This window comes from Uloborus diversus, chromosome 4 (assembly GCF_026930045.1).
Source record: "Uloborus diversus isolate 005 chromosome 4, Udiv.v.3.1, whole genome shotgun sequence".
Lineage (NCBI taxonomy): Eukaryota > Metazoa > Arthropoda > Arachnida > Araneae > Uloboridae > Uloborus > Uloborus diversus.
The window spans coordinates 169,274,013-169,297,781 of record NC_072734.1 but is presented as its reverse complement, the minus strand read 5'-3'; the positions used below and the strand labels follow the sequence as shown (position 1 = coordinate 169,297,781).

At 32.0% G+C, this 23,769-nt stretch overlaps 1 protein-coding gene across 1 annotated transcript in view; it reads right to left on the bottom strand.

Annotated features, from left to right (window-relative positions):
* The window catches only part of LOC129219895 (cytosolic carboxypeptidase 1-like), a gene marked incomplete at its 5' end in the record, with an annotated part of 57,180 nt that extends 33,729 nt beyond the window's left edge, over positions 1 to 23,451 (bottom strand). The window contains 10 exon segments of the mRNA XM_054854210.1: positions 3,379 to 3,480; positions 4,044 to 4,120; positions 6,665 to 6,892; positions 8,898 to 9,044; positions 10,756 to 10,878; positions 15,016 to 15,147; positions 16,469 to 16,609; positions 18,325 to 18,394; positions 18,957 to 19,024; positions 23,300 to 23,451. Of these exon segments, the coding sequence (XP_054710185.1) occupies positions 3,379 to 3,480; positions 4,044 to 4,120; positions 6,665 to 6,892; positions 8,898 to 9,044; positions 10,756 to 10,878; positions 15,016 to 15,147; positions 16,469 to 16,609; positions 18,325 to 18,394; positions 18,957 to 19,024; positions 23,300 to 23,451 (1,240 nt within the window).
* Between the last annotated feature and the right edge of the window lie 318 nt (positions 23,452 to 23,769).

The window sequence follows — 23,769 nt, the reverse complement described above, 5'->3', positions numbered from 1 at the left end:
TTTATTTTACCCCTTTTAATGCCGTGGGCAGGTAAAGGGCAGTGTAACTGGAAATGTTTATTTCATTTTTTTGTTGCAATTTAGTCATCAATTGTACGGTATCTTTATTGTACAAACTCGCTTATTTGGTTTCCACTGAAAAAAAGGCGCAAAAAAAACATATACTTCCAACATTTTCCTATTGTTAGTATTGCATCCACCACACATTTCTTTAAATATCTCCAAAACTCATTTCTGCAGATGCTGCCAGCACACGATAGAATACTAAACTTTTTTTTAAAATGTAATCAAAAAGTTACTTTTTAAAAACACAGTATTTGAGACTATTTTAATATTTCATGCTTTGAAGAAAATAGAAAAGAAAAAATAATCAGGCATGAAAGTTTTCCGCATTTTAGCAGATATAGGATTTAAAAAAAAAAAATTCTAGTCTCTTTCGAGATCAATCAAAATCGGTTGAAGATGTGGATTGAGATAATTTTTGGAAATCAGTTGCAATACTTTATTATATGAATTTTCATTATTGTAAAAACAAATAAAGTAAAAAATAAATGTTCTAGAAACACGCCAACATCAAACGTGTTTGAGAATTCAATTCTCAATCCTGTTTCCAGAATTAAATTTTTTATGGATCCTACAAAGATTTTATTTCTTCTGAAGGTTGAAAACTAGTTTAACATATGCTACTTTTAATCTTCTCATTTTAATATTTATACTAATAATTTTTTGCCTTTCATTTTTGGTGGATATTAAATCATTTATAGTTTTAAATTTGTCTCATTAATTGAAATTATTGGGCATTTTAAAGTGTTTTAAAGATATCTTGATTTATTGTATCTAACTCTACAAAAGCTTGTTCCTTTTGTTGTAATTTTTTATCAGCTTTTTTTTTTCTTTCAAAACTGGCATTTTCACACCTGATTAATAATCATATTGGGTTATTCATAATTCCTACTGGGGGTTTCAAAGTGCTATAGGAAAAATTTAAAACAAATACAGCAAAATGGAACATTTGAAAAAGTACAGAAGCAATGGACTCTATTCACATGACGTCATCGCAGGTATAAAACCTCACTGCAGTGCATTCTGGGAATTGTAGCAAACAAAAATCCGATACTACGGCATATATTAACACTTATGTGGCTTATAGACTCTTCTTTCTATTTAAAAAAGAGAGCTTTTGGAAGTTTTTAACTAAGAAACATTGTAAAAGAATGATTAACAATTCATTTAATATACGAAATACTCTCTTTATAATTGTACTTTCATGGTTTTAAGCCTCTTTGGTTCCTCATCAAAAACATGGCGAAAACTCAAATTCTCTTTTTACTTTTCCTTTTTCTCAGCACTTTTTATGCAATCACAAATCTGTAATAGACTTAATCATGTTCATGATGTGTATAAAGTCTAGTAATCCTTGTGGATAGGGTCCATTCAAGTTATATTTACATCACTGGTGTTGGCAGCATGTGTTATTTCATGCAAGTCTATTAAATCACATGGCAAAGGGGCAAAAGTTCGATTTTTTATACTACAAAAAAAAAGTGCACATTGATGCTGTCAAAGTGTCAATAACAATGATAATAGTACCATGTTGTGCAGAGAGTGGCAGGAACTAGCCAATTGCATTGATGTATGCCATGTAAACAAGAATTCCTACATACAACAAATGAAGACAAGTAAATAAAACTTAACTGCTTTCTGTATATTTCAAATGAGGCAGTGACAAGCAAAGGGATGTAGGTGGCAAAATTAAAGATTTGGAGATAACCAGTACACATGGTAGGGGAACCCCTCCTCTGTCTTGGGGCAAGAGATGGTACTAGTAGCCCTGGAAGTTGCTGCTATACAGCATGATTTAGAAAAAAAAAATTCAATGTAAGCCTACCTAGGATGTTATCTTTAAACGTGTTTTGCTCAAAACTTGAAAATGTCCACTTACATCCCTTTGTTTCTCACTGCCTCAAATGTTCTTTTTTGCTGTTTTTTCTTAGCTTTTTACTATAGAAATTTGAAACTCAGGAGGTAATCATGAATAACTCTCGATACATACACACAACTCTTATGAAAGTTCTGAAAAATCAATTACATAAATAGTTTGATGAATCACAGCCAAAAGAACAAGCAAGACGATTTCAGTGCCACAAACCATAGTCAAAAAATTGGAGAAATTTCTGAAAGAACTGCTGAATTTGAAATCCCTCTTTGTGTTTTAGGACTTTATAGCAAATAACTTTCAATCTCTCACTTTGACTTCTGTAAAAAGTTTGAAATTTCCAATATACATATTTCAAACACAAGTTTACAGGAGATCTAATAAAGCTAGCTATTTTTACTTAGTTTAAAATACAAAGTGTTTTCCTTGTTATCTGAGATGGATTTGAACTTACTTGAGCATAGTAAATTTTTTCTGATTCATAGGATCCGTAGGAAGTTACTACATGTTTTTGACGCATTTTTTAAGGTAAATACTTTTGGAGGAAAAAAAAATTAAAGAGTACATATTGTAATTTACATTGAGTAAAATCATATCAGAACTAGTGGCACCCACACGGCTTTGCTTGTAGTAGAAAATTAAAAGTATTTTGGTTCGCCTGTATATTTACAAATAATGTATGGTGAATTTCTCGCCAATTGGCTTGCCCATGCTACGGTTCAACATTATGATAACTTGGTAATTTACTATTCCACATTGTGATAATTTGGTCGGTAAAATGTTCTTAAAATTGGAGTAGAAGAAGAACAAAATCGAATTTTCGAAAAATGGCTTCGAGGTGCACACCCCCATGCTACAAACTAATTCTGTGCCAAGTTTCATGAAAATTGGCCGAACGGTCTAGGCGCTATGCGCGTCACAGAGATCCTGACAGAGAGAGACTTTCAGCTTTATTATTAGTAAAGAAAAGATAACAGCACAATACTAAAATAGACAACATCACATATTGTGTAACTTTTTTTTTAGGTTGATTAAGTTGTATTACGTTCCAATAAGTTGATATATTTAAGAGAAGAAGAGCAAAACTGCACAGCATTCTCTAAATGAGGTCTGACCAAACTTCAAAATGAAGGTTAAAAAAAAAAAAAAAGCTTCCTTAGTACATCGCGTACAAGAATTTTCCAAAGAATCAATATTTTAAAACTTGGTAAGTCAAAGGGTAATAAAGAGAGAAAAAATAGTTGTTAATTTTCTTTAGTGAAATACATAAATGATATTTGATTTTTTGTAATCAGTAATTCCTACAAAAATTGTTATTAGTTGAACTTAATTGATGAAATTACTGTGGTAAAGCTTTATGCATATTACCTGTACAAAAAAAGCGCAAAATAATTTAAAATTGCAGTTACCATTAAATTTTTAAAAAGAAAAAGTATGCATACTTTTACTTGGTATGGTTCAAGCATTTCATCAAAAAATGCAGAAAACTGTTCAAGGCATTCATTGTATTGAGATTCCAAATTATCTGCAAATGGCCTCATCTCCTTCAAAAAAAAAAAAAAAAAAAAAATAGATAATTACTGACTAATGTATACAACTTGCAAAATGCAACAATTTACATTATAAAACATAATTTTCATACAGTACTACATAAATAATATTTAGAGCAGAAAAATATCTATACAAATATATGTCTATACTTGTAATACCCCAATAAGCAAATTGGCCGATTAATCGGCTGTTGATGATCAACTGATTAATGATCATAAGAATTTTTTTACTACAACCAATTTTCCACAATATTTTTCTCTTATAATTTTGAATTTAGAAATAGTTAGGGAGTAGCCCGTGGTCAGTCGGCTAATTTAGGAGCACTTTTATTTAAATTTAATTTTTAATTATTAGTAGCCATTTAATCCAAAACTTTTATTCTTTATTTGTTAAGTAATTGTGCTGCAGGATGAAATATAAATAGATAAAACTATAAAAATGTAAGTAAATAGATAATTATTTATTAAATAATTATAAATGCACAATATCAAAGTTGTCCTTTTTTGACACCAACTCAGGAAGTGGGGGGGGGGGGGACGATGAAGATAATACTTACTTCTTCGGAATCTGTTCCACTGTCAGCTGAAGATAACGTTGATGATGCTAAACTAAGTGTATCATCATTTCTTCCTTCTATAAAGAAAATTATACTTAGTCGAACAATTCAATGTTTATGACAATATAATAAATTATCATTTCACAGTAATAAAGGTAAGCTACTAAATAACTAATTACTGTATAAATGCAGTAGAATCCCTTCTAGTATGATGTAAAGCAACATTTCGCATTTCTCATTTTATTCCATTTAATGATTCAAGACGGGCCATTTTATTTAGCACTTAGCTACTTTCTTATAAGAATCAAAGATTCTTCAACATCAAAAAACACAGGTAATGCTTTGCTTAGTAAAAACACAAAAGTTGGAAACCAAGGAAAAATTCCGACAAACCAAATGTACGACGAATAAATTTAAGATCAGTAAATCTACAAAATCTGCAATTCTGTACCTGTGTATCAATCACACAGCATAATTTTTGAAATATATTTAAGTACTGCTCTTGCCTTGAAGAATTATTCATTAAAACCAAGAGTTGAACTTTGATAGTACACAGGGGTGCTCACCTAGGGGGGGGGGGGGGTCATGGCGCAGACTGTGCAATTGAAATTTTTAGAGGAGTTGTTTTGACGGATATTTTTCTCATTTTTTTAGGGGGCTCTTGCTTTTTTTTGGGAGGGGGGGTCTCCCCAATATTGAGGAAGGTGTGCCCTTTCCCTTATGGGGGGGGGGGCACACCTGTACCACAGCTTCTGTTCCTCTACAATACATATTCAGCAAAATATACTTGACTTGTATGTTGATATGCATTTTCATCGCATAAAATTCATGCCAATGTGTGTTGTTTTGATTAATTTAGGCACAAATAAAGTATTTTTGCACAGGAATACTTTCTTGGTTTTCATTTTTCATTCGATAAAATTGAAGAACATGTCATTTATTTATTTAATTTTAAAAAATTGTTGATGATATAACATCTTAAAAACTCAAAGATAGTTTAGAGTTAATATGATTTCGTTTTCCTCAAAGGTCTATTTTTAGGGCAGCAAATCTTTTAAAGAATTGTGCTTTTAATTACTTCTATTCTGAAGCAAACACATTAAAATTTTTCTTGTTGTTTTTCTCTTGTAGAATAGATTTTTTATAACATCAGTGCTTTTACGTTAACTTCAAATTTTCAATCCCTAAACCAACTGCAACTTGTGCGTCTGGAATTCCTCATTTGTTGTTCTTTTCAGAGAATAGAGTTTCGGTAAACTTTTATAAGAAAATCTTCAGTATAAGTGAAACATGCCTCCCCCCCCCCCTCTCCTTATATAAATTCTTTTACACAGATTCAAACTTTAAAAAGAAGCAAATTCAACCATTCAAACCAAAGCCAACAGAATGCTTGGGTTTATCAATAGATCTATTTCACACATTCATTTTAATTTGAATGACATACAGCACAATGTATTTGAAAAATAATTCAATTTTACACTAAACAAACACAGTAAACACATAAACAGTAGTGAAATATGCAGTGAATAAAAGTACAACAAACTAAATTTAACCAGCAAACTTTAAACTTAGTAAACAGCAAATGAGATATAAGATGCCTTAACTTGGTAAAACGATAAAAAAATCAAACTAAACCAGCAAATGAACTTCAAAAATGACTAAATAAAATGACCGAGAAATTGTCCAACCTCCAGTGTAAATTTTTGTGATTTTTTTTTTCTTTTTGATAAATGTGAAGTTAATTACTCGTACATTAGTTTTCCAATGTTCTATATCATTTCTTCCAATAAATATGAACCTTTCAATAGATAATGAGTTGTGGTATGATGGCACTGATAACTAGAAATGAAAACATACATTTTTAGTACTCCCCAGTAAACTTTGACTCATTGTCCAAGTTTACAGGAGTGACCAACCCCTTAACATATTGGAGGTTGGATAATTCACCATTGAAATAATACTGACATTTTCATTTCTTAATGTAAGAGTTTAAACTACAACTAAGTAACATATACAGTATGAAAGAAGAAAAGCATCTACTGTCTGACCATCGATTATATGGAAAGGCTAATATCCGGTTTACAGGCAGAAGTGGGCACGTCTATTACCTTTCAGGGAGTAATTTTCCAGATATGCCCGTTTGCCTCTTAATTATTTCGACTCAACTTTTTGAAAATGACAATTTCCTCACTGCAATAATTTTTAAATCAAAACTTCATTTGATCTATATTCTTACTCAAAAATTAATTGATTTATTTTGTTTGCAACACAATTTTGAGTTTACGATTTTACTTTTAAATTTCCGAACGAAATGAAAACATTTTATATTATTCTTATTGTTTCCATAGAAACTCTTTTTGTTTCCACTCATTTTCACTTCAATAAAGGCAATAAATAAATAAGGCCCTAGTGAAATTGTGAAACGTGTGCATGAAAATCTCATCGCTATTTTTCCTTCTCCCCTGCTATTCATTCAGATGGAATCGCCTAAACTTGGCTGATTGCCAAATTACATACAATCCATAGTCAAACAGTATATAAATTGTGAAGGAAAAGTAAAAGATGTTTAGTCACTCTGCAACAAAACACATATTTAGCATGGAAAGGTTACATCAACAAACCTGAACTATCGGATTCATTTAAACAAGCACTCTCGGAGAAAGCAAAAACAACCGGATTGTTCAATTTTCTAAGAGGTAGAGGTCTAGGAGGCAAGCATCTTTGAATAACTGTACTGACTAGAGTAACTAAGCAAGTATAACGGTTCCCTGGGATTTCAAGTATCGTTCGACACCAATTTAGCAGTGCTTGGATAGTTCCAGACGAAAGCAGTTTTTCTCTACCAATTTCTGAAATAGAATAAAGTTATTTCAGTCAAAAAATATTAATAAAAATGAAATATCAATAATAAAACGGAATCAAATAATAAAAATGGAATGGAATTAAAATAATTAAAATGGAAGACCAATAAATTCAAAAATAAATAAATTAATTAACACCACACATTCTCCAATCAGAGTTTGAAATAAGTGGGGATAAATTGCACTTTATACAGGAAAATTTTATTTCCATACATGTGATTTTACAATCAGTCATTCTTTTTGACACTTTACATTTCATAAAAATAATAGCCGAAGACCCATAATTTTACACACAGCCATCATTTTTTGCACTTGACTATTACATTTATGTATACATTGTTTTTTGTTACCAAAACTCCAATCAGCTTTTTTAAATCTATTTTCTGTTTTTCCTCTTTCAATTTTGAGCCCTTGCAGACCTCAATGTCTCTCTTTTCGTTTTTTTATGTAATAAGTATTGATAGTGATTTCGTTTTCACAAGGATGTTATTGCTTGTTAACCTTCTGCGTACAGCTCTCTTGATTCAAGAGGGCAATTAGTCTCATCCCTGACTACGGATCACGTGAAAATCATGGGCGATGAATTTTTCCTTTTATTTCAATATGGATCCTGCTATTTCTCTGTGTAAGTTAAAAACACATTTGATGCTTATTTTTGCTGCTAGATGGCACTGGAGGGTTCAGGAATTTCTGTTCTCCTGCTTGATTTTTTTTTCTGCGCATTTGTAAATTCGCCTTTTGTAGCATTGCCTTTTGCTTGTCTTTTGTGCAACAAGCCAACAAGCATACTCGGGGGGTATTATGTAGGAAAAAGAAAGCATGTTTTTTTCTTTTTTTTTCACTATAATATTCTAATGTATATATTCTAAAAAAGTAAACTGATATTCATATCTCAATTTTTCTGTTTTCTGTTGTTATTTTCCCATTTGGCTGTGAAATTTGGAGAACTTTTAAAAATATTTAGCAATTTGCAGTTTTACTAAATCAATTTGATTTTTTTTTTTTAATTACAAGCAGAACATTTCAGCAAGTGAAAACAAAACCAAAGAAGCTAGGAGCCATTGACGCAGGGTACAAAATAAGTGGCTGTTAAGTCATATTTTGCAGCTAAACATTTTACTCTGTCGACTACGACTTCATATTCAATCATTTCTTTCATGCCTGCCTTTTCGTATAAAAAGTAATTTGATGTTCATTATTTTACAATTAGCCGTCCCATTTTTTACTAACTTTTTATGTTATACAAATTATTATAGCATACATAATATAGCCCACAGTATGTCAATTACAAATTGCTAATAGAGACCACCACTTGGTTATAACATGAAGGATTAAAATCATTAGCAAAATAGTAGCTAGAACCTTTTTCCCAGTGAGGAATAGCCTGTCTAAATTATTCAAATTACAACTGAGCAAAACATTTGGGCAACTGAGGGAAAAAAAGGCACCAATGACACCTGACTTTCCTATTTTAATTTCGAACGCTGCAATGACACCTAATTCTTATGTCATAATGTCCCCCCAATGCAAAATTTGTAGAAAACAAATTCTTCCGTATACTGAAGTAGTTATTATGAACAACTAATTGCCTCAGACTACCTCTAGAGTTATTTCACCATAAATGAAAAAACGTCATGTACAAAAAGCAAATCAATATTTTCTGAAGGCATTTTTTATTTCCAGAACTAAGAAAAAAGTATGTGTGTGTGTGTGTGTGTGTTTCTTTCCTTCTTTACATTGAAAAAATAATAATAACTGGAAAATTTCCAATTTTGTACTTATTTGACTTAACCTTTAAGCTAAAATTACGTTTTTTAAGCTTATTTATTTTTATTAAATGCAGACAAACAAATTATTCCAAAATCAATCTAAGTTTTAAATGTAAAAACTTGAAGCAAAACAATGACAGATAGCATAATTTTATTTGATTTGAGCAGCATTCATTTCAAAGATCTCCTTGGCTAAAAAATAAATGGAAGGGAAATACACTTACTTATTTGGGTTAGATGTACAAGAATTCTCAGACCAGTTTTACAAATTGAGCTACTAATTTTGTTATTGATTGTAGTATTAGTGCTAAATAGAATTTGCAGAATTCTAGGTATCACATCTTCTTTCACAAATTGTCTAGCTGCGTGTCCTAAGCAAAAAAAAAAAAGATTATAATGAGTAAACATTTGATGAAAAACCAACAAAAATATAAGCAAGCATATCCAGCCAAAAATATCTCCTAACATAAAATTTGCATTTTTTCGAACTTGTCAAGAAAAACTAGACGAATTGTTTTGTAACTCATACTTTGAAACAAAAATTTAATCATGCATGCATTTAGGGGACCAACAAAAAAATTTAAAATACAGAAAAGGATTTTGATTGTCCTGCATCATAAAAAGCTGAGAATAACCTGTAAATTTCACAAGTTAGTATACTAGCTATAAACAAATATTCTATGGATTTTGGTTAAAGTGTCACTGATACCAAAAAGAAATAAGCAAATCTTTCAAAAATATCAGTATTCTTTGCAAGTTTAGCTCACAAAGCTTATGTTTTCTGCCAAATCTTCGAAAAACTGAACAGCATCCATGGGAAATATTTACACTACAATTTGAAAGGAAAATATTGAAAATTCTATAAAACATGAATATTTAAAGCACTTAGTTTTCCACTGTGCATGTCAAAACAAAAGCAGTTGATGACTTTCATATTTTCATAGCCATGTGCAAATAGCGACTTATAAAACAATTTCAGTACATTATCGAAAAAATTTAGTTAATGATACTGGCTATCTAATGAGATGTTTTGTAATAATTCTCGTTTACATGTTGAACCATAAGCGATTGTACACAAAATATCTGTTTCTATCCCTAATCACAGCATAGTGACTCAGAAAAATCACGAGCAGGGGTTGGCAATTTGCAAGGAATCCTTTGAGATTCGTCCCTAATTCAATATTTGTATTTTTAACTGATGAACAATAGATACTAGATCTAAATCCTCTTGAAGCTTTTTTATTTGTTCTTCATTTTCTACAATCTCCATAACCTTGATGTCATCAACAAAACAATTCATTAAAAAAAATTACATGTAAAGGAATGGCAATTGCACAAGAACCCAAAATTAGAAATTTCAGAAGAAAACTGCAGCAGAGGTGAAAGACCTGAGAGAACACCCAGACAGACCTAAAAGAAAACACTCATTGGACATAATAAATATGGGTGGACTGTCCCGGGGGCTGATGCACCCTTCCGCCTATGTGCCATTGTGCCCTCAAGCATGAACACTTCTTTTTTTGGCAACTTTTTTTTTCGCTTACAAACCTGTGGGATTTTGCTTTTTTTCTTCTTTTCTTTAAACTTGCAAACCTAAGCACCATCGTTTTTTTTTTTTTTTTTTTTTTCACTTTATTTATTTATTTATTTGCACCTTTTTTTTTTGCACCCTTTGGAGGCCAAAGTTGGCCCCTTCTCGAGGGGCCCAGTCCGTGCCTAATAGTAAGTACAAGTAACATACTAGATGTAAACAGTTCATAATGCTATAAGAGATGCTCGAAGCTTTCACCTGCAGATTTGTGGGAAAATATATTTATGGGTAAGTCTGGTATGACCAATACAAAGACAGGCTATTATAACTTGTTCTCTTCCCGTGACTTTTGATGACTTTAACTTTTAAAGATAACTTTTTCAAAAGGCTAGATGGAGACCAATTTTAATCAGTCTTGTGTCCTTACAAATCTTCTACCCCATTCCTACTACTATCATTCTTTGACATTTCTGGTTATAGCTTCCTGTGCAATAAGAAAAAAAGTTTTTTTTTTTGTTACATATTATGCAAAAAAGAAGAAGAACACTGACTTGTACGAGTTGCTTCTGATATAGCATCTAAGACAGGAATGATAGTCATCTTCTTGGGATCGTCCAAAATTCGCAGAAGCTCTTTCGGTAAGCCATCTTTGCTCAATTTTGTAGCATTGACAGCTATAAAAAAATTCAATGCAACAATCTGTAACCTTAAAAAGTAACAATGATTTATTTCTGACCTTCTAATATATAGATGTATAAAATTGTAACATAAGGTAAAGTATGAAAAATTTCAGTAAAACGTATTGAAATAAAAAAAGACATACAGGATTTTAATATTTAGCAAAAAAATATTGACACAAAACTAGGAATCATGTAAAAGTTTGAGACCAACTCTTGTTTTTTGTTTCAGCAACATAAAAGTAATACTGAAAAAATAATATTTATAAAAAGCAATTCAAGATTTAAACTAAGGTAACTATATGTAACTAAATATTAGTATAACATTAATATATACTAGGGGGCTATCGCCCCCTGCTCGCTAACGCTCGCCAACCCCCGGAACTGCTTACGCAGTTCCTTCGGATCGCTTCGCGATCCGAGCTCGCTACGCTCGCTCACCGGTCACCAAATATTGGTCTAGTTTTATCTTTATCTTAAAAAGTAGTTTTTCTTTTCTTAATATGAATATCATAACACTTATTATTTTCATACATTTAAAAGGGGACAATTACTTTGACATGCAACTCATGCAGTGGATTATTATAAAGCAAAAGTTTGCAATTCCATTATCTTTTGAGAGAAGTATGCAAAGGGATATTTTTGTACTAAATTTACAAACATAATATAATCTTTCTTTCCTACATTTTCTGAATGCAAAAGAAATTGCAGTGAAAAAAAACCCTACAATGTTAACACACTTAAAACCATTTCATGGTCATTAAGTATACTATGTTCAGTGTCAAAATATGTGTATATATATGTTTCAAAATGTCTAACAGTTTCAAAGAGCAAGCAACTTTTGACATTCTCTGAAAGCAGCGATTTAGTCAAAAAATGTTAGAATGAGTGTTTTAAGAGTCAAGAAACCAAATCCAGTGGCACGACAGCTTATGAGGGCCAAGGCCTACTGTACCCATCTCACTCCTTCTGACCAAGGGCTCTGGGGTGCTAGGCAGATGTTTTCGTTTAAGAGGTCAGCCTAATGCGGAACCCCCTGGGTTTAGTTCCCAAGCATACTTGGTACTTATTTTATCGACCCACTGAAGGAATGAACAGCTGAATCAATCATGCCCAACCCGGAGATCGAACCCGAACCTGCAGTGTGGAAGGGCTACCTCTGAGCTTCAGAACACTTGAATATAATTTACGAAGAAGAGAGCAGTGGGCTATGGAGTCTTTAAATGAAAGATCTAAACACAGATTGGTCAGAAATGCTGCCGATACGCTAAGGTGCACAAATTTACACCGTCTTCAAATCGAGAGAATTTTGCAAGTGTTTCCGAATACATTTACGGACTAATCATGCACTTTACTGGAAAAAAAGGGTTGACCTAAGACTGATAATTGTAAAACTGGAGAAAAATATTATTGTACCAAAAAAAAAAAATTTTTTTTATTATTATATAACACTAATATTTGTCATACCTCGGATATCATTTATTTCATTCGATAGCAATATGCCTTTTAAATTCAAACGTAAACAATTTCCTCTTAGATTAGCCTTCCTAATAACTATAAATAAAACAGAGGGTCAAAATGATTTTGTGAAAACATATTAGCAGTAAAATCAGGTTTCCCGATTCAATTTGTTGCTTTACTTTGCCACTGTGGCTCAGTTCTTAACATCAATGCCATTGCAAAAGTATGTGAAATGTTTTGCTCTTCCGGTCTTCAGGATTCAATTTGTTGTTTTACTTTGTCATTGTTGTTCAGTTCTTAATTTCAATGCATTGCAAAACTAAGCGACATGTTTTGCAATGAGAATTGTCCAATAAATTCATTTAGTCTATGTGGAATAACATAGTACAGTGAAGCACGGTTTATACGTTTCTCTTCTATTCGTTTTTATCAATTATACGTTTTTTAAATTGTCCCTGGAGGGTCTAATATATATTTTCTTTACCAATTATACATTTTTTCATTTGTACGCTTTTTTCATAGTCCCTTCAAAAACGTATAAGCGGTGCTTCACTGTATATAAAAAATTTGTTTGGAAAAAAAAATTCAGTATTTACAGGTTGCAGTTAGTTAAGCTTGACCACGAAAAGAAGGCGGATGACCTTTAAGGGAAACATCATTTGTAATAGGTAGAATCTTCCAGAAAGCACCAAAGAGTAAGAGGCATGGTCTCGCTAATCCTATCTATTCCAAAATAATAACAAACAACCTATTACAAATGATGTTTTTGCATTAAGGTCATCAACCTTCTTTTCATGGTAAGCTATAGCAGGGCTGTGGAGTCGGACTGGTTTTATGGTAAAGGAGTCGGAGTCAAAGGTTTAAAATTTCAAGAGACAGAGTCAGTAGGATTTTCTATCAAAATTCGCAGCTCTCCCAATATTTGAGGAGTCACAGCCGGAGTCGGACTAATTTTGGGTAAAGGAGTCATAGTCTCTAAAAATCCTGTAGTCGGAGTAAGACATTTTCCTCCGACTCTGCAGCCCTCGTAAGTAGGGAACTTTATTTTTTGTAAGCACTATGGTTAAGGGCAATTTACCTTTTGACATCAACATTAACTTTGCAAAGGATTTTTTTTTTTAAAAAGAAGAAAATCATAATACTTCTCTGGATACACAATAGAAAATTTCTGGGTTTTCAGATACTATGACTTTTGAATGCCTTACATATGACATGTCTGTAACTGAAAAGTGGTTTTGTCAAACTAAAAAAAATTTATCAAAAATTTGACTCTGTGCGTTATTTATAGTTATTAGGAAGGCTAATCTAACAGGAAATTGTTCACGTTTGAATTTAAAAGGCACGTTAGTATCGGATAAAAAAAGTGGTATTCAAGGATATAAGTATCAGTGTTATTATTAGCATTTTTTTAAAAATAAAATAATATTTTTCTCCAGTTTCATTACTATCACTGTCATTTCAACTCTTTTCTCCAGTAAAGTGCATGATTATACCGGAAATATGTTTGAAAACACTTACACAGAAATCACTCGATTTGCAATTCCCGGTTCACGGCGTGCGTTTGCGCGTCTAATCCTATCGGCAGCATTTCTTACCGCTCAGCGTTTAAATCTTTCATCTAGAGACTCCCAAGCACACTGCTTTCTTCTTTGTAAATTATATTCAAGTGATCAAAAACACTCATTCAAAACTCAAAATTCTAACGCTAGACATCTAACGCTAGAAGCGAATCGGCAGCACTTGTAAACAACGATCGTAAACAAAGCGGATCGTTGCCAACGGAGAGAAAGAAATAAAGGCTCGTTTTGCGCCACGCATAAGCGTTTTATATATATAGATTCCAGCTTATATGTCCTGTTTCTCTTAATAAATTAGTTTTAAATAAGAAGTCTTGATTTTCCGAAAATCGTTCGTCCAGTTACTTTGGACTATTCAGGTGCTGCTGCATAAAAGGTTTTAAATGAACCTAATATTTGGGTTACTGAAAGATTAATGTGTTTTGCCGAAAAGAACAATGCTAGGGTAAAACGGAAAATTTAAAGCACAAAAAAAAAAAAAGGAATCATTCACACACTCCTCAACATAAATTAATTGATATGCATTCATTCAACTACTCATTAATTTATTCACTACAGAATTTAACACAAAGCAACTTTCTGTCTATCATTATAACAACAAATAATACTGCAATAGATATGTAAAAATTTTTTGCTACTTTTGCTGTTTTAAACTTAGTGATTGAACTAGCGGAAATGGAATGAAAAATATTTTGAATAATGTTTATTTTCCTTTATATGATCTGCCAGTGCAAAATAAAATCTGCAATAATTTGGACATTTTCCCCTGTGCAATTGTGTTCGAGGTTAGTCAAGAAATTTTTTACTCTAAAATTTATGGTATGGATTTTTTTAAGAAAAATATAATGTTGAATTAATCCTAACAGCCAAATATATGTTCCTCTTACGCTGCACTAAAAAATTGGAACAACTGAATAATAAATTTGATTTATACAATTCTTTTTTCGAAGACAAGGTCAGGAAAGCAAATTGACTCCCCTCACGTGACAATTCATGTTATTAACATGCCATTTCAAGATTATTATGTAACTAAGTAAACATAAATGTACTAAATAATTAACTTAGTATTAAATAATAATAAGTAAAATATACATACAACTTGCCATTATTTTCTTCAACAGCTTTAGAATCACATTCAAAACTTTGTATCGCTTGGCATAAGTTTTTATGTGGCTAACTATCACAGGTAGTACTCCTAAGAATCGAGCCTTCACAGCAAATTTCTTATCTAAATGGTCAAAAGAATTCACTTCATCACAATGCAACAATTTAAAAATATATACATAGTGAAGATTAAAAGTTAGAAAACAGCAACATACATCCATCCAGATGGGCTTAGCATTGCAGAAGAAATGTATAAACGGGCTAGACACTCAGAATAAATGATTTACAAGATTTTATTATACACAAGATTATTAAATTTACAAGCATTTCAATTTCAAAATGCATTTTTTTATTATTTCTTGGGAGAAAAAACATATGCCAATTCTCAGCAAATTTTTGGTACAAAACAATGACTTTTAGCATTTACACAAAGTTCAGTAACTGTTAAGAATATGAATATAGTTGTGAGGAGGAAAAGAATGCACAAAATGTAAATGTTTAGAATGCATGTCTACACAAAAGTTAAATGCACATTGCACAAATGAGTTAAATAACATAAAAATGGGTACACAAATAGTGAAATGATAAAGGGACAGTTTCTTACAAGCAAAGAATTAAAATCCCAACCACACAAAAAACTTACTTCTTAAAAATTTCAATTTTAGCCCCTGGTTTTAGAAACAAATATCCAACGAGAAACTACAGGTTAAAAAATGCCTAATATGGGAACAACATTTTTATATAGTGCTGCATTTTGACAAAGAATGAACTAATGAGCATTACCTATTCAACATACTAAGTACTCTTAAATCAGTCAGTTACAAAAATGATGAAGTTTTTCAAATCAAAGTTCCCTTTTAACCTCTTATATCCATATCTTCTCTACAGATCAGGGGTATCCAACCTTTTTTACTCAAGGACCATTGTATATTTTTAGAGATGAGGCAGACCAACAAATGAACAATATATCAGTTCAGATGGTCTAGTCAACTCTAGCTTCCCCATACACCCATAATTTCTTTCTTTTTTTTTCCTTTTTCTTCTTTAAATTCAGTTTTGAGCTTTTCTGGGATTAGTTTTCCTAAAAAGATGCTTAAAAGGTAATCAAATAAAACATTTTTCAGTGTCTAAGCTCTCCATGTAACCAGAACAAAATGTTCCCAGGCCGGATGCAGTCGGTGGATTGCAAGTTGGAGACTCCCTGATATTGATAGCATCAAATATACATACATAATTTAATGAATGGAATTCATAGGGGCATGCATATTATGCGCATGCCCCTCATTCTTTTTTCCGTGAAATATAACCGACTTTACATCAAACTACCAATACCATACATAAGAGTTGAAGTAATATTTTAAATAAGTTCATTCATCAAGAATTTCTACCTAATGTTGAAGATATAAATACGTTTTCATGGCGTTATAGCATCTAAACAAAATTACCTTCTTCACTAACTTTTACTGTAACTCTGTACAAGGAACATATGAAATCATCACCCCAGGAAAGTTGGCATTTCACAATGAGCTTCAGCAAATGGTCAACAGCACCATGTTGAACAAATGTTTGGGAATGTTCAATACTTCCTGGCAGAAAAAAAAAAGGACCTAGTTACATCAGAATGAACGAATCCATATGTATCAAAAAAAAAAATTGCAAAGACAAACATTATCACAGTATGCAGTTATACTAAAGAAAGTATTACAGTATGTAATTACATCAACAATAAAGTTATGGGTAAGGTTTCCTACACATATACAAATACAAAAGTGACGGCCAGCAACAGGCTGTGGGCCCAGCTGGTTCTAGTCAGTTTATTATTCCCCAATGAAGATCATGGCCTTCTTAAAAATATCTACCCCCTTACTCATTACTACCTCTTCCAGTAAGCAGTTCCAAGTGCCCACAACCCTAATGAAGTAATAATTTTTCCCGATTTTTGCATTAGCTAGAGACTTGAATAGTTTGAAACAACGACTCTTCATCCTGCAAAGGCATCAGCATCTTTCATATTGATAAATTTAAATACATTTTAAGTGTTCTATAAGAGATTTTAGTTAGAAATTTAGTCGTTTAAAAATCAAATTTCTAGTGAAATATGCATGAAGTTGTAGGACTTTAGAAACTTCTGGACACCCTTAGCACAAATGCCTAATAAATGAAGGAAAAGTATTTAACTGAACACAAATACAACAACACACGTAACAAATACACATCACAACATACAAGCAAGAGAAAGAAAATAATAGGAAGTAATTTAAAAAGACAACATGTTGCTATATAGTAACAAAATTATTATGTCTCAAAGTTATTTAAACATTCAAGGCTGAAATTAAGTCAACAGAAGTAAGGTGAAAAGGTAAGTACTAAAATATCAATATACAAAACATAGAAATTTAAATAGAGGCCATGTCTATGGTAAACAGAACATGAAAATGAAGCTGGAATTATGGGATATATTGTTGTGAAGACAGGCGAGGATATGATAACATGGTCCCTTTGCAAGGATGGTTATCACCCATCTCGTGAAGGGGTTTTTGGGTTGGTTTGGATTTTAATTCATGTTTTAATGCAATTTCAAAAATATGCTTCACAAACTTGCAACAATATCTAAGTTCAAATTACCTACCAATTGAGATCCAGTAATGCAATGCTTTGAATCAAAATGTATCCGAAGATCTTTAGCTGAAGCTAAGAATCTTAGGATGAATCAGTGCAACTTTTGGCTTCAATTTCTTGGTATAGCATAGCCTCTCTATCTTACTCTATGATACAAAATAACTTCATTTAATGAAGCTTTCTGATAGGATGGATTGGAACCTGCCAGCGCCAGAATTGGCCATGATAGAAGATTTAACGTTAACTCAAATGATTAACAGAATCTCAAACAAAGAAACACCATTAAGCAAATTTAAAGAATTGCTTCATAGAGAAATTGTTAAATTATATTAACAAAGAAACATTAAAATTTGAGTAAAACAAAAATTTTAAGGTGGCAAAGTATTAGTATTAGATGTATTTATTTCTCAAGTTATAATAAAGATTAAATTTCATCACTCGTGTATTCTTGGCTTTTGAAAAGCATATTTATTTAGCTTTATGGTGCAAAATCAAGAGATATTCCAGATTTGCAGAGAAATAGAAAATTTTTAGTAACTTAATTTAAATATTTAATGTAATTTATTCCAAATTTATAACCCATGTGTTATTAAAAATGGTGTGATTATGAACAACTAACTGTTACATTGAAAAGAAAGAAAAAACATTTCTACTTATTTCACACCACAGTTTATATGCATACCTGACTTATGTAATAGCATTTTTTCCATAATTAATATGGCAAAATGTCGTATGTGTTGATCTTGACTTTTCTGAAACAGGAAAAAATAATAAATATATTAGACTGCATCAATTGCAATAAAAATCAAGGTGTATCATAAAAAAATAAATTTTTATGTGAAGTTACAAACAATAAAAGAATTATTCATAAAGTTGAGATACATGAAATAAAGAGAAACACCTGCTTGAAGATTTTCAGGTCCATCTTTATCAGTGTCAAACATTATTTAAGTACATACAATTTTTATAAAAAATGAACAAAAAAAAGGGCACACACAACATTTAGATTTAAAAAAAAAAGACAACATAGCAAAATAGCTGATTATAATGCAAAGAACGTGAGTAAGTAAAAACTAAATGCAGTATTTTGAAAAGTCTGTTTTTAAGGTACTGGATTTTATAAATAGCCAATTTTGACAGTTACAATTTCAATGAACGGTTCATTAAAGTATAAAGAGTTATGTGAAGGAGCTTTTTTGTAATCAATAAATTATACAAAAAGAAGTAAACTACACAAATACTAGACTTGAATAGTAATGAACTAAAGTAAATGCAACTATCTCAAGAGAAAATTTTTCAATAAATGGGTCTTACCTCTAGAATTGAAACTAATAAAGGAATGCCACCAGTGTAACTGGATATAAAATGCTTCATGGCGCTTTCTGAAATGTAATTACAATGATTTTAAGAACAGATAATAATTGTAGTATTTTGTTATGTTTTTATGAAGCATCCAATAGAAATTTTGATGTACCATTTTCATTATGAAAATTGATCCACCGGTTTTTTTTTGGGGGGGGGGGGGGTAGGGGGAGCCCTGAGGATTTCTTACAAAGTAGAACAGTAAAATATTTGTACAGTAATGAATAATCACATAATGAGGTATAATTCTTCATTTACAGGAGTCAGGCCAAGAACTGTTGCCAGGGTCTGCCTTGATTTTGTATTGTTATTCAAAAATGACGACTAAACAATAGGCTCTGCGCTCAGGCCTAGCTAGACGACCCTAGTCATGGGTACTGTTTAAAAAAAATCGAATTTTTTTTAACGGTCCATAACGTTATTTTTGTTTATTAGAAGAAAATACTAGCAAAAAATTCACAAATACAATGGTATAGAACACCTTTAGTATCCAAAGTATTTTTTTTTAAATATAGTTTGCATTATTTATTTTTTTAAGGGAAAATAAAGAAAAGAAAAAATATATGAACTATGTATCAGAAAGGTTTTACAGTATTTTTTAGGTAAAAATATTTAAAAGTCAAATGTACAATTCTAATTAATATTTTGAAATGAAATGAAAGATTTTCGCTCATGTATGAAAAGGCTTCGCTTTTGCGATTGCGATTTCTGAAAAGGGTTCGTCTTTGAAATTACAATTTCTAATTTCTGCTAATTGTTGCTCTTTTGCTGAATTGGCACCAAAAATTTTCGATTTTATAATTTCTTGTAGCCTAATTATAAGTATATCTTTTAAAATGAGATCTAATCTCTACTCAATTAACTATACATATTTGCGAACCCAGAATGCAGCGCTTCCGCACTTCTCACGTAGTCGGGATTTCTGTATCTAAAAAACGATTTAGTGTTTCTTTAAAATGTTGAAGTAAATTTGCGTAAATATTCTGAACTTTCTTGTTGTTCGGATTATTTTTTAATAGAAATTTCGCACCGCACGAATAACCTCAATCTATCAATTTTTAACCTAGCTTTTCGTACTAAATTGATTTACGTATATTTGAGAAAAGACAATAATAATTTCCATAAAAGTTTCTGTTTAAAAAAATCGCCTAAATTCCGATGCCTGGAATTGTACTGTTCCCATGTTTACCGTAAAATAAAACATCCCAACAAAAACAATATTGTAAAAGCACTTATTTTCGCGAGACTTTAAAATTTCGCGAAAATAAGTGCTTTTATAGTTTGCCCGTCGTAATCGCGAAATTTTAAGCTTCACGAAATATGTTTTAAAGGATGAAATTCTGCTCAGATAAGTTAGCATACAAATTTGGAACATTTAAGAGTTGCTGTAGTTGTCCATTGTCTTAATTTCCGCGAAAATATGCAAATTTGATGGATATATATAAACAAAATAGAATTATTTTATCGATGGACATCTCTAGATTCCGTTTTTGGATTTCAGAATTTTGCAACCGGTCGTGTATAGAGTGCATAGTTTTTTTTAATTTCATGATTAAAATTCGAATTTTTGTCCATGACTGCTGATAAAAAGATCAGTAAACGCATCCAATTTCCTTCTGATTGATTCTCTGAATATTAAACTATTTTCAAAGATGTTTTTCTCAACAAAAAATCTTTTCTCGCAAAATATATATATGTATCTATATTTTTTTCCAATTCTTTTGATTGAAGGATGAAAAGTGGCACACATAATCCCAGTCAGTTTAGTAGCTGCGTCGCCTAGTGTTTCACGGTGTACCACGAAAATGAAAGTGAGGTCATGTGACACAGACTCAACACTCAGGTATAAATAAAAGAGATATAATAATAAGAACAATATTTCTTAACCAAAACCAACACCCCCCCCCCCCTTAAGACCCTAAACTCCCATCGGACTGTGCCTCGGAATCTAGATGTCACGTGATGTACGACCAACACTCTCTTCAGAATAACGACAGTAGTACCTCAACAGCGTCAACAGACCCTGTGCAAATCATCATTAGAACAAAGAGAACAGTCCCTGAAATTCCCTAATACGATTGGGGAACAATTCCTAAATAAAGTCAACGGCTAAAAATCCTCATCGGAGTAAAGAAAAGTCCCGAAAAATTCCTTTTTGAATGAGAACCCAAAACTCTACATTGGAAAAAAAAAAAAAATCCCCAAAAACTCGCATCAGAATGAGGGCAGCAGTCTCTAAGAATACCCAATAGGCAGGGGTGCTCACCTTGAGGGGGGGAGGGGTCATGGCGCAGACTGCGCCATTGAAATTTTTAAGGGGGGGTTACTTTTAAAGGAGAGTGCTTGTTTTTTTTTGGGGGGGGGGTCTTTGTAACGTTAAAGGGGTGTGCCCTTGCTCTTAAGGGGTGCCCCCCTGCGATAGGATAAGAGTAAGAGTCAATTAACGTCAATAATCGCCCTAAAAATTGACGATTTTGACCCATTTTAATGAAAAATATAGCCTCGAGAAACCAATTTCAAAACAAGGAAAACTTCTGCAATAACTTCAAGAGTCTCTAAACACCCCATCAGAATGAGAACAACGGTACCAAAAAATCCGCTTTTGAATAAGGACCACATATCCCAAAAGTCTGACAATAGCCCCTTAAAATCCTCTTTAGATTTATTCCAAGTTCGTTCAATAGTGAGTAGCATCCCGAATACAATGAACGACGAAACAGAAGGGTCCGTTTTTCAGGTCGCAAGTTTTAGAACCTAATACTTATAACGTAAGTTCAACACAAACCACTGACTACGGAGCATTAGGATGAAAATGTACTTCAAAATCCTTTTAAAACGACTTGTATATGACGCAATACAATTGTCAACCGTATTATCTTTTTTGTTAAATTTTGGAAGGCGGAGGACTGGAAAGTACCGATTGCACTAATCTGTTTTTTTAAAAGGAGACTAACTGAAGAAGAAAAAAAAACCTTTTATGAGTTAATATAAAATAAGCAATTTTAATTTGTCAATCTTTCCTGAAAGTATGATTTGAAAAAAATTAAGTAAATAGTAGCTGGCGCAACTCCATATTCTTCGAACATCAACAGAAATTCCAAAATAGCTTTCCTCTGAGGTACTTTGCTCTCTATGACAAGAATTGCAGTCAAAAATGATTTTCTCTCTTTGTCACACTTTACTTTTTGCACATGGTGCAGTTTTTTTTACAGGGAATAAATACTAAGAACAAAAAATTTTCACCTTAAAAACGAAAAAGCATACAATATTAAGACTAGATGATAGTATCAAACTGTATGGTTTTTCTTTTAAGTTTTCAACGAATACCTATTCAGTTTCAGTGTGCCAAATGCGATGCATATATTCGTGAAATAAAGTAATTTAAAAAACCATAGGACCGACCACCCTGTTTTGGAGTTGACAAAAGTAAGACCCTGGCAAAATGAGCCTGACACAACCCAAATTTCAGCTTCACCAAGTTACGTTAGTAAAGTATTTCAATTCCACCGAAACATAAAAAACGTCTGAAGTTCAGGGGATAGGCCATCCTTGGACATACAATATTTTTGTGATTCAATATTTGTTTATTGCTAGTTCTATGAATGGCACTTCCATCCATGAATGAATAAAAAGCGATAATTATTAGGTATTTAAACGTGTTTGAAAAAAAAAAATTTTTTTCATCCATGTTTGTTGCGCAAGACAGAAGTTATGGTTCAAATGGATTTTAGCCTATGAATTTAATCAATTTTTGTTGCGTGATTGGGGGGAGGGGGATGAAGTTTGAAATGTTGCAAATATTTCATGATTGCCAATAAGAAAGATTCGTGGACGGATAATATTCAAAAGTCTGACTGAGTTACCAGATTTGATGATCACTGCTAAAAAATTCTAAATACCACCGAAAAAAAAAAACATGTTACCACAAAGGATTCCCTCAATATCCTGATAGCAGACACTGATGTGCTAGAAAAATTAAAATTAAAACTGAACTGAACATTTTAAGGATGCTTGATTTGTTCTACAAACAGCGTAGATTTATAAAGTAAAGCTTAAGTCGTGCCCAAACGGCGTCGTCCGCGACATGATGGAACTTAAGTAGAAAACGTTTTCCGGTTATTTTAAGATCTTTTGTAATTCGGTATAAAATTGCATAACATCATCATTATCAGCATTATAGGATTTACATTCTACAGCGGAACTATTAGCGCAAGGACCCGCAGCCATTTTGAAAGGAAATCCAGATTTTCTAGCACCTCAGTATCGATTAAAAAAAAAAAAAAACGTCGTCTTACCTTCGGAGCACACAGCAAGCTGTAATTTTTCGATGGATCCAACATATAAAGCACGGTCAGCACTCGTCTTTAAATTAACTAATTTTTCTAGACTTTCAATACATTTGTTTACCACGGACAGTGGATCTTCATTCGGTCTGCATGCATAAGCACTTATGAAATAAGTACATTCAGATTAGTCAGAGATAAGACAGAACACATACAAATAAAAACACCATCTATACGCCTTTTCATTAACACGTCACATCAATAAGGGAAAAAAAAAATCCGACATGGAATCCATCACAGAACTTACCTTTACGCCTATCAAATATTCGATGTCTTTTAGTAACTAGAACGAATACACGTGCATACTCATGTACGTGTGTTAGAATAAACATATCTCAAATTTTCTAAACACTTCCCTACATCTATAAAGTACGGTATATGAGAGAACATCCCTTTTAAATGGAAATAAATGTGGTGTTTTT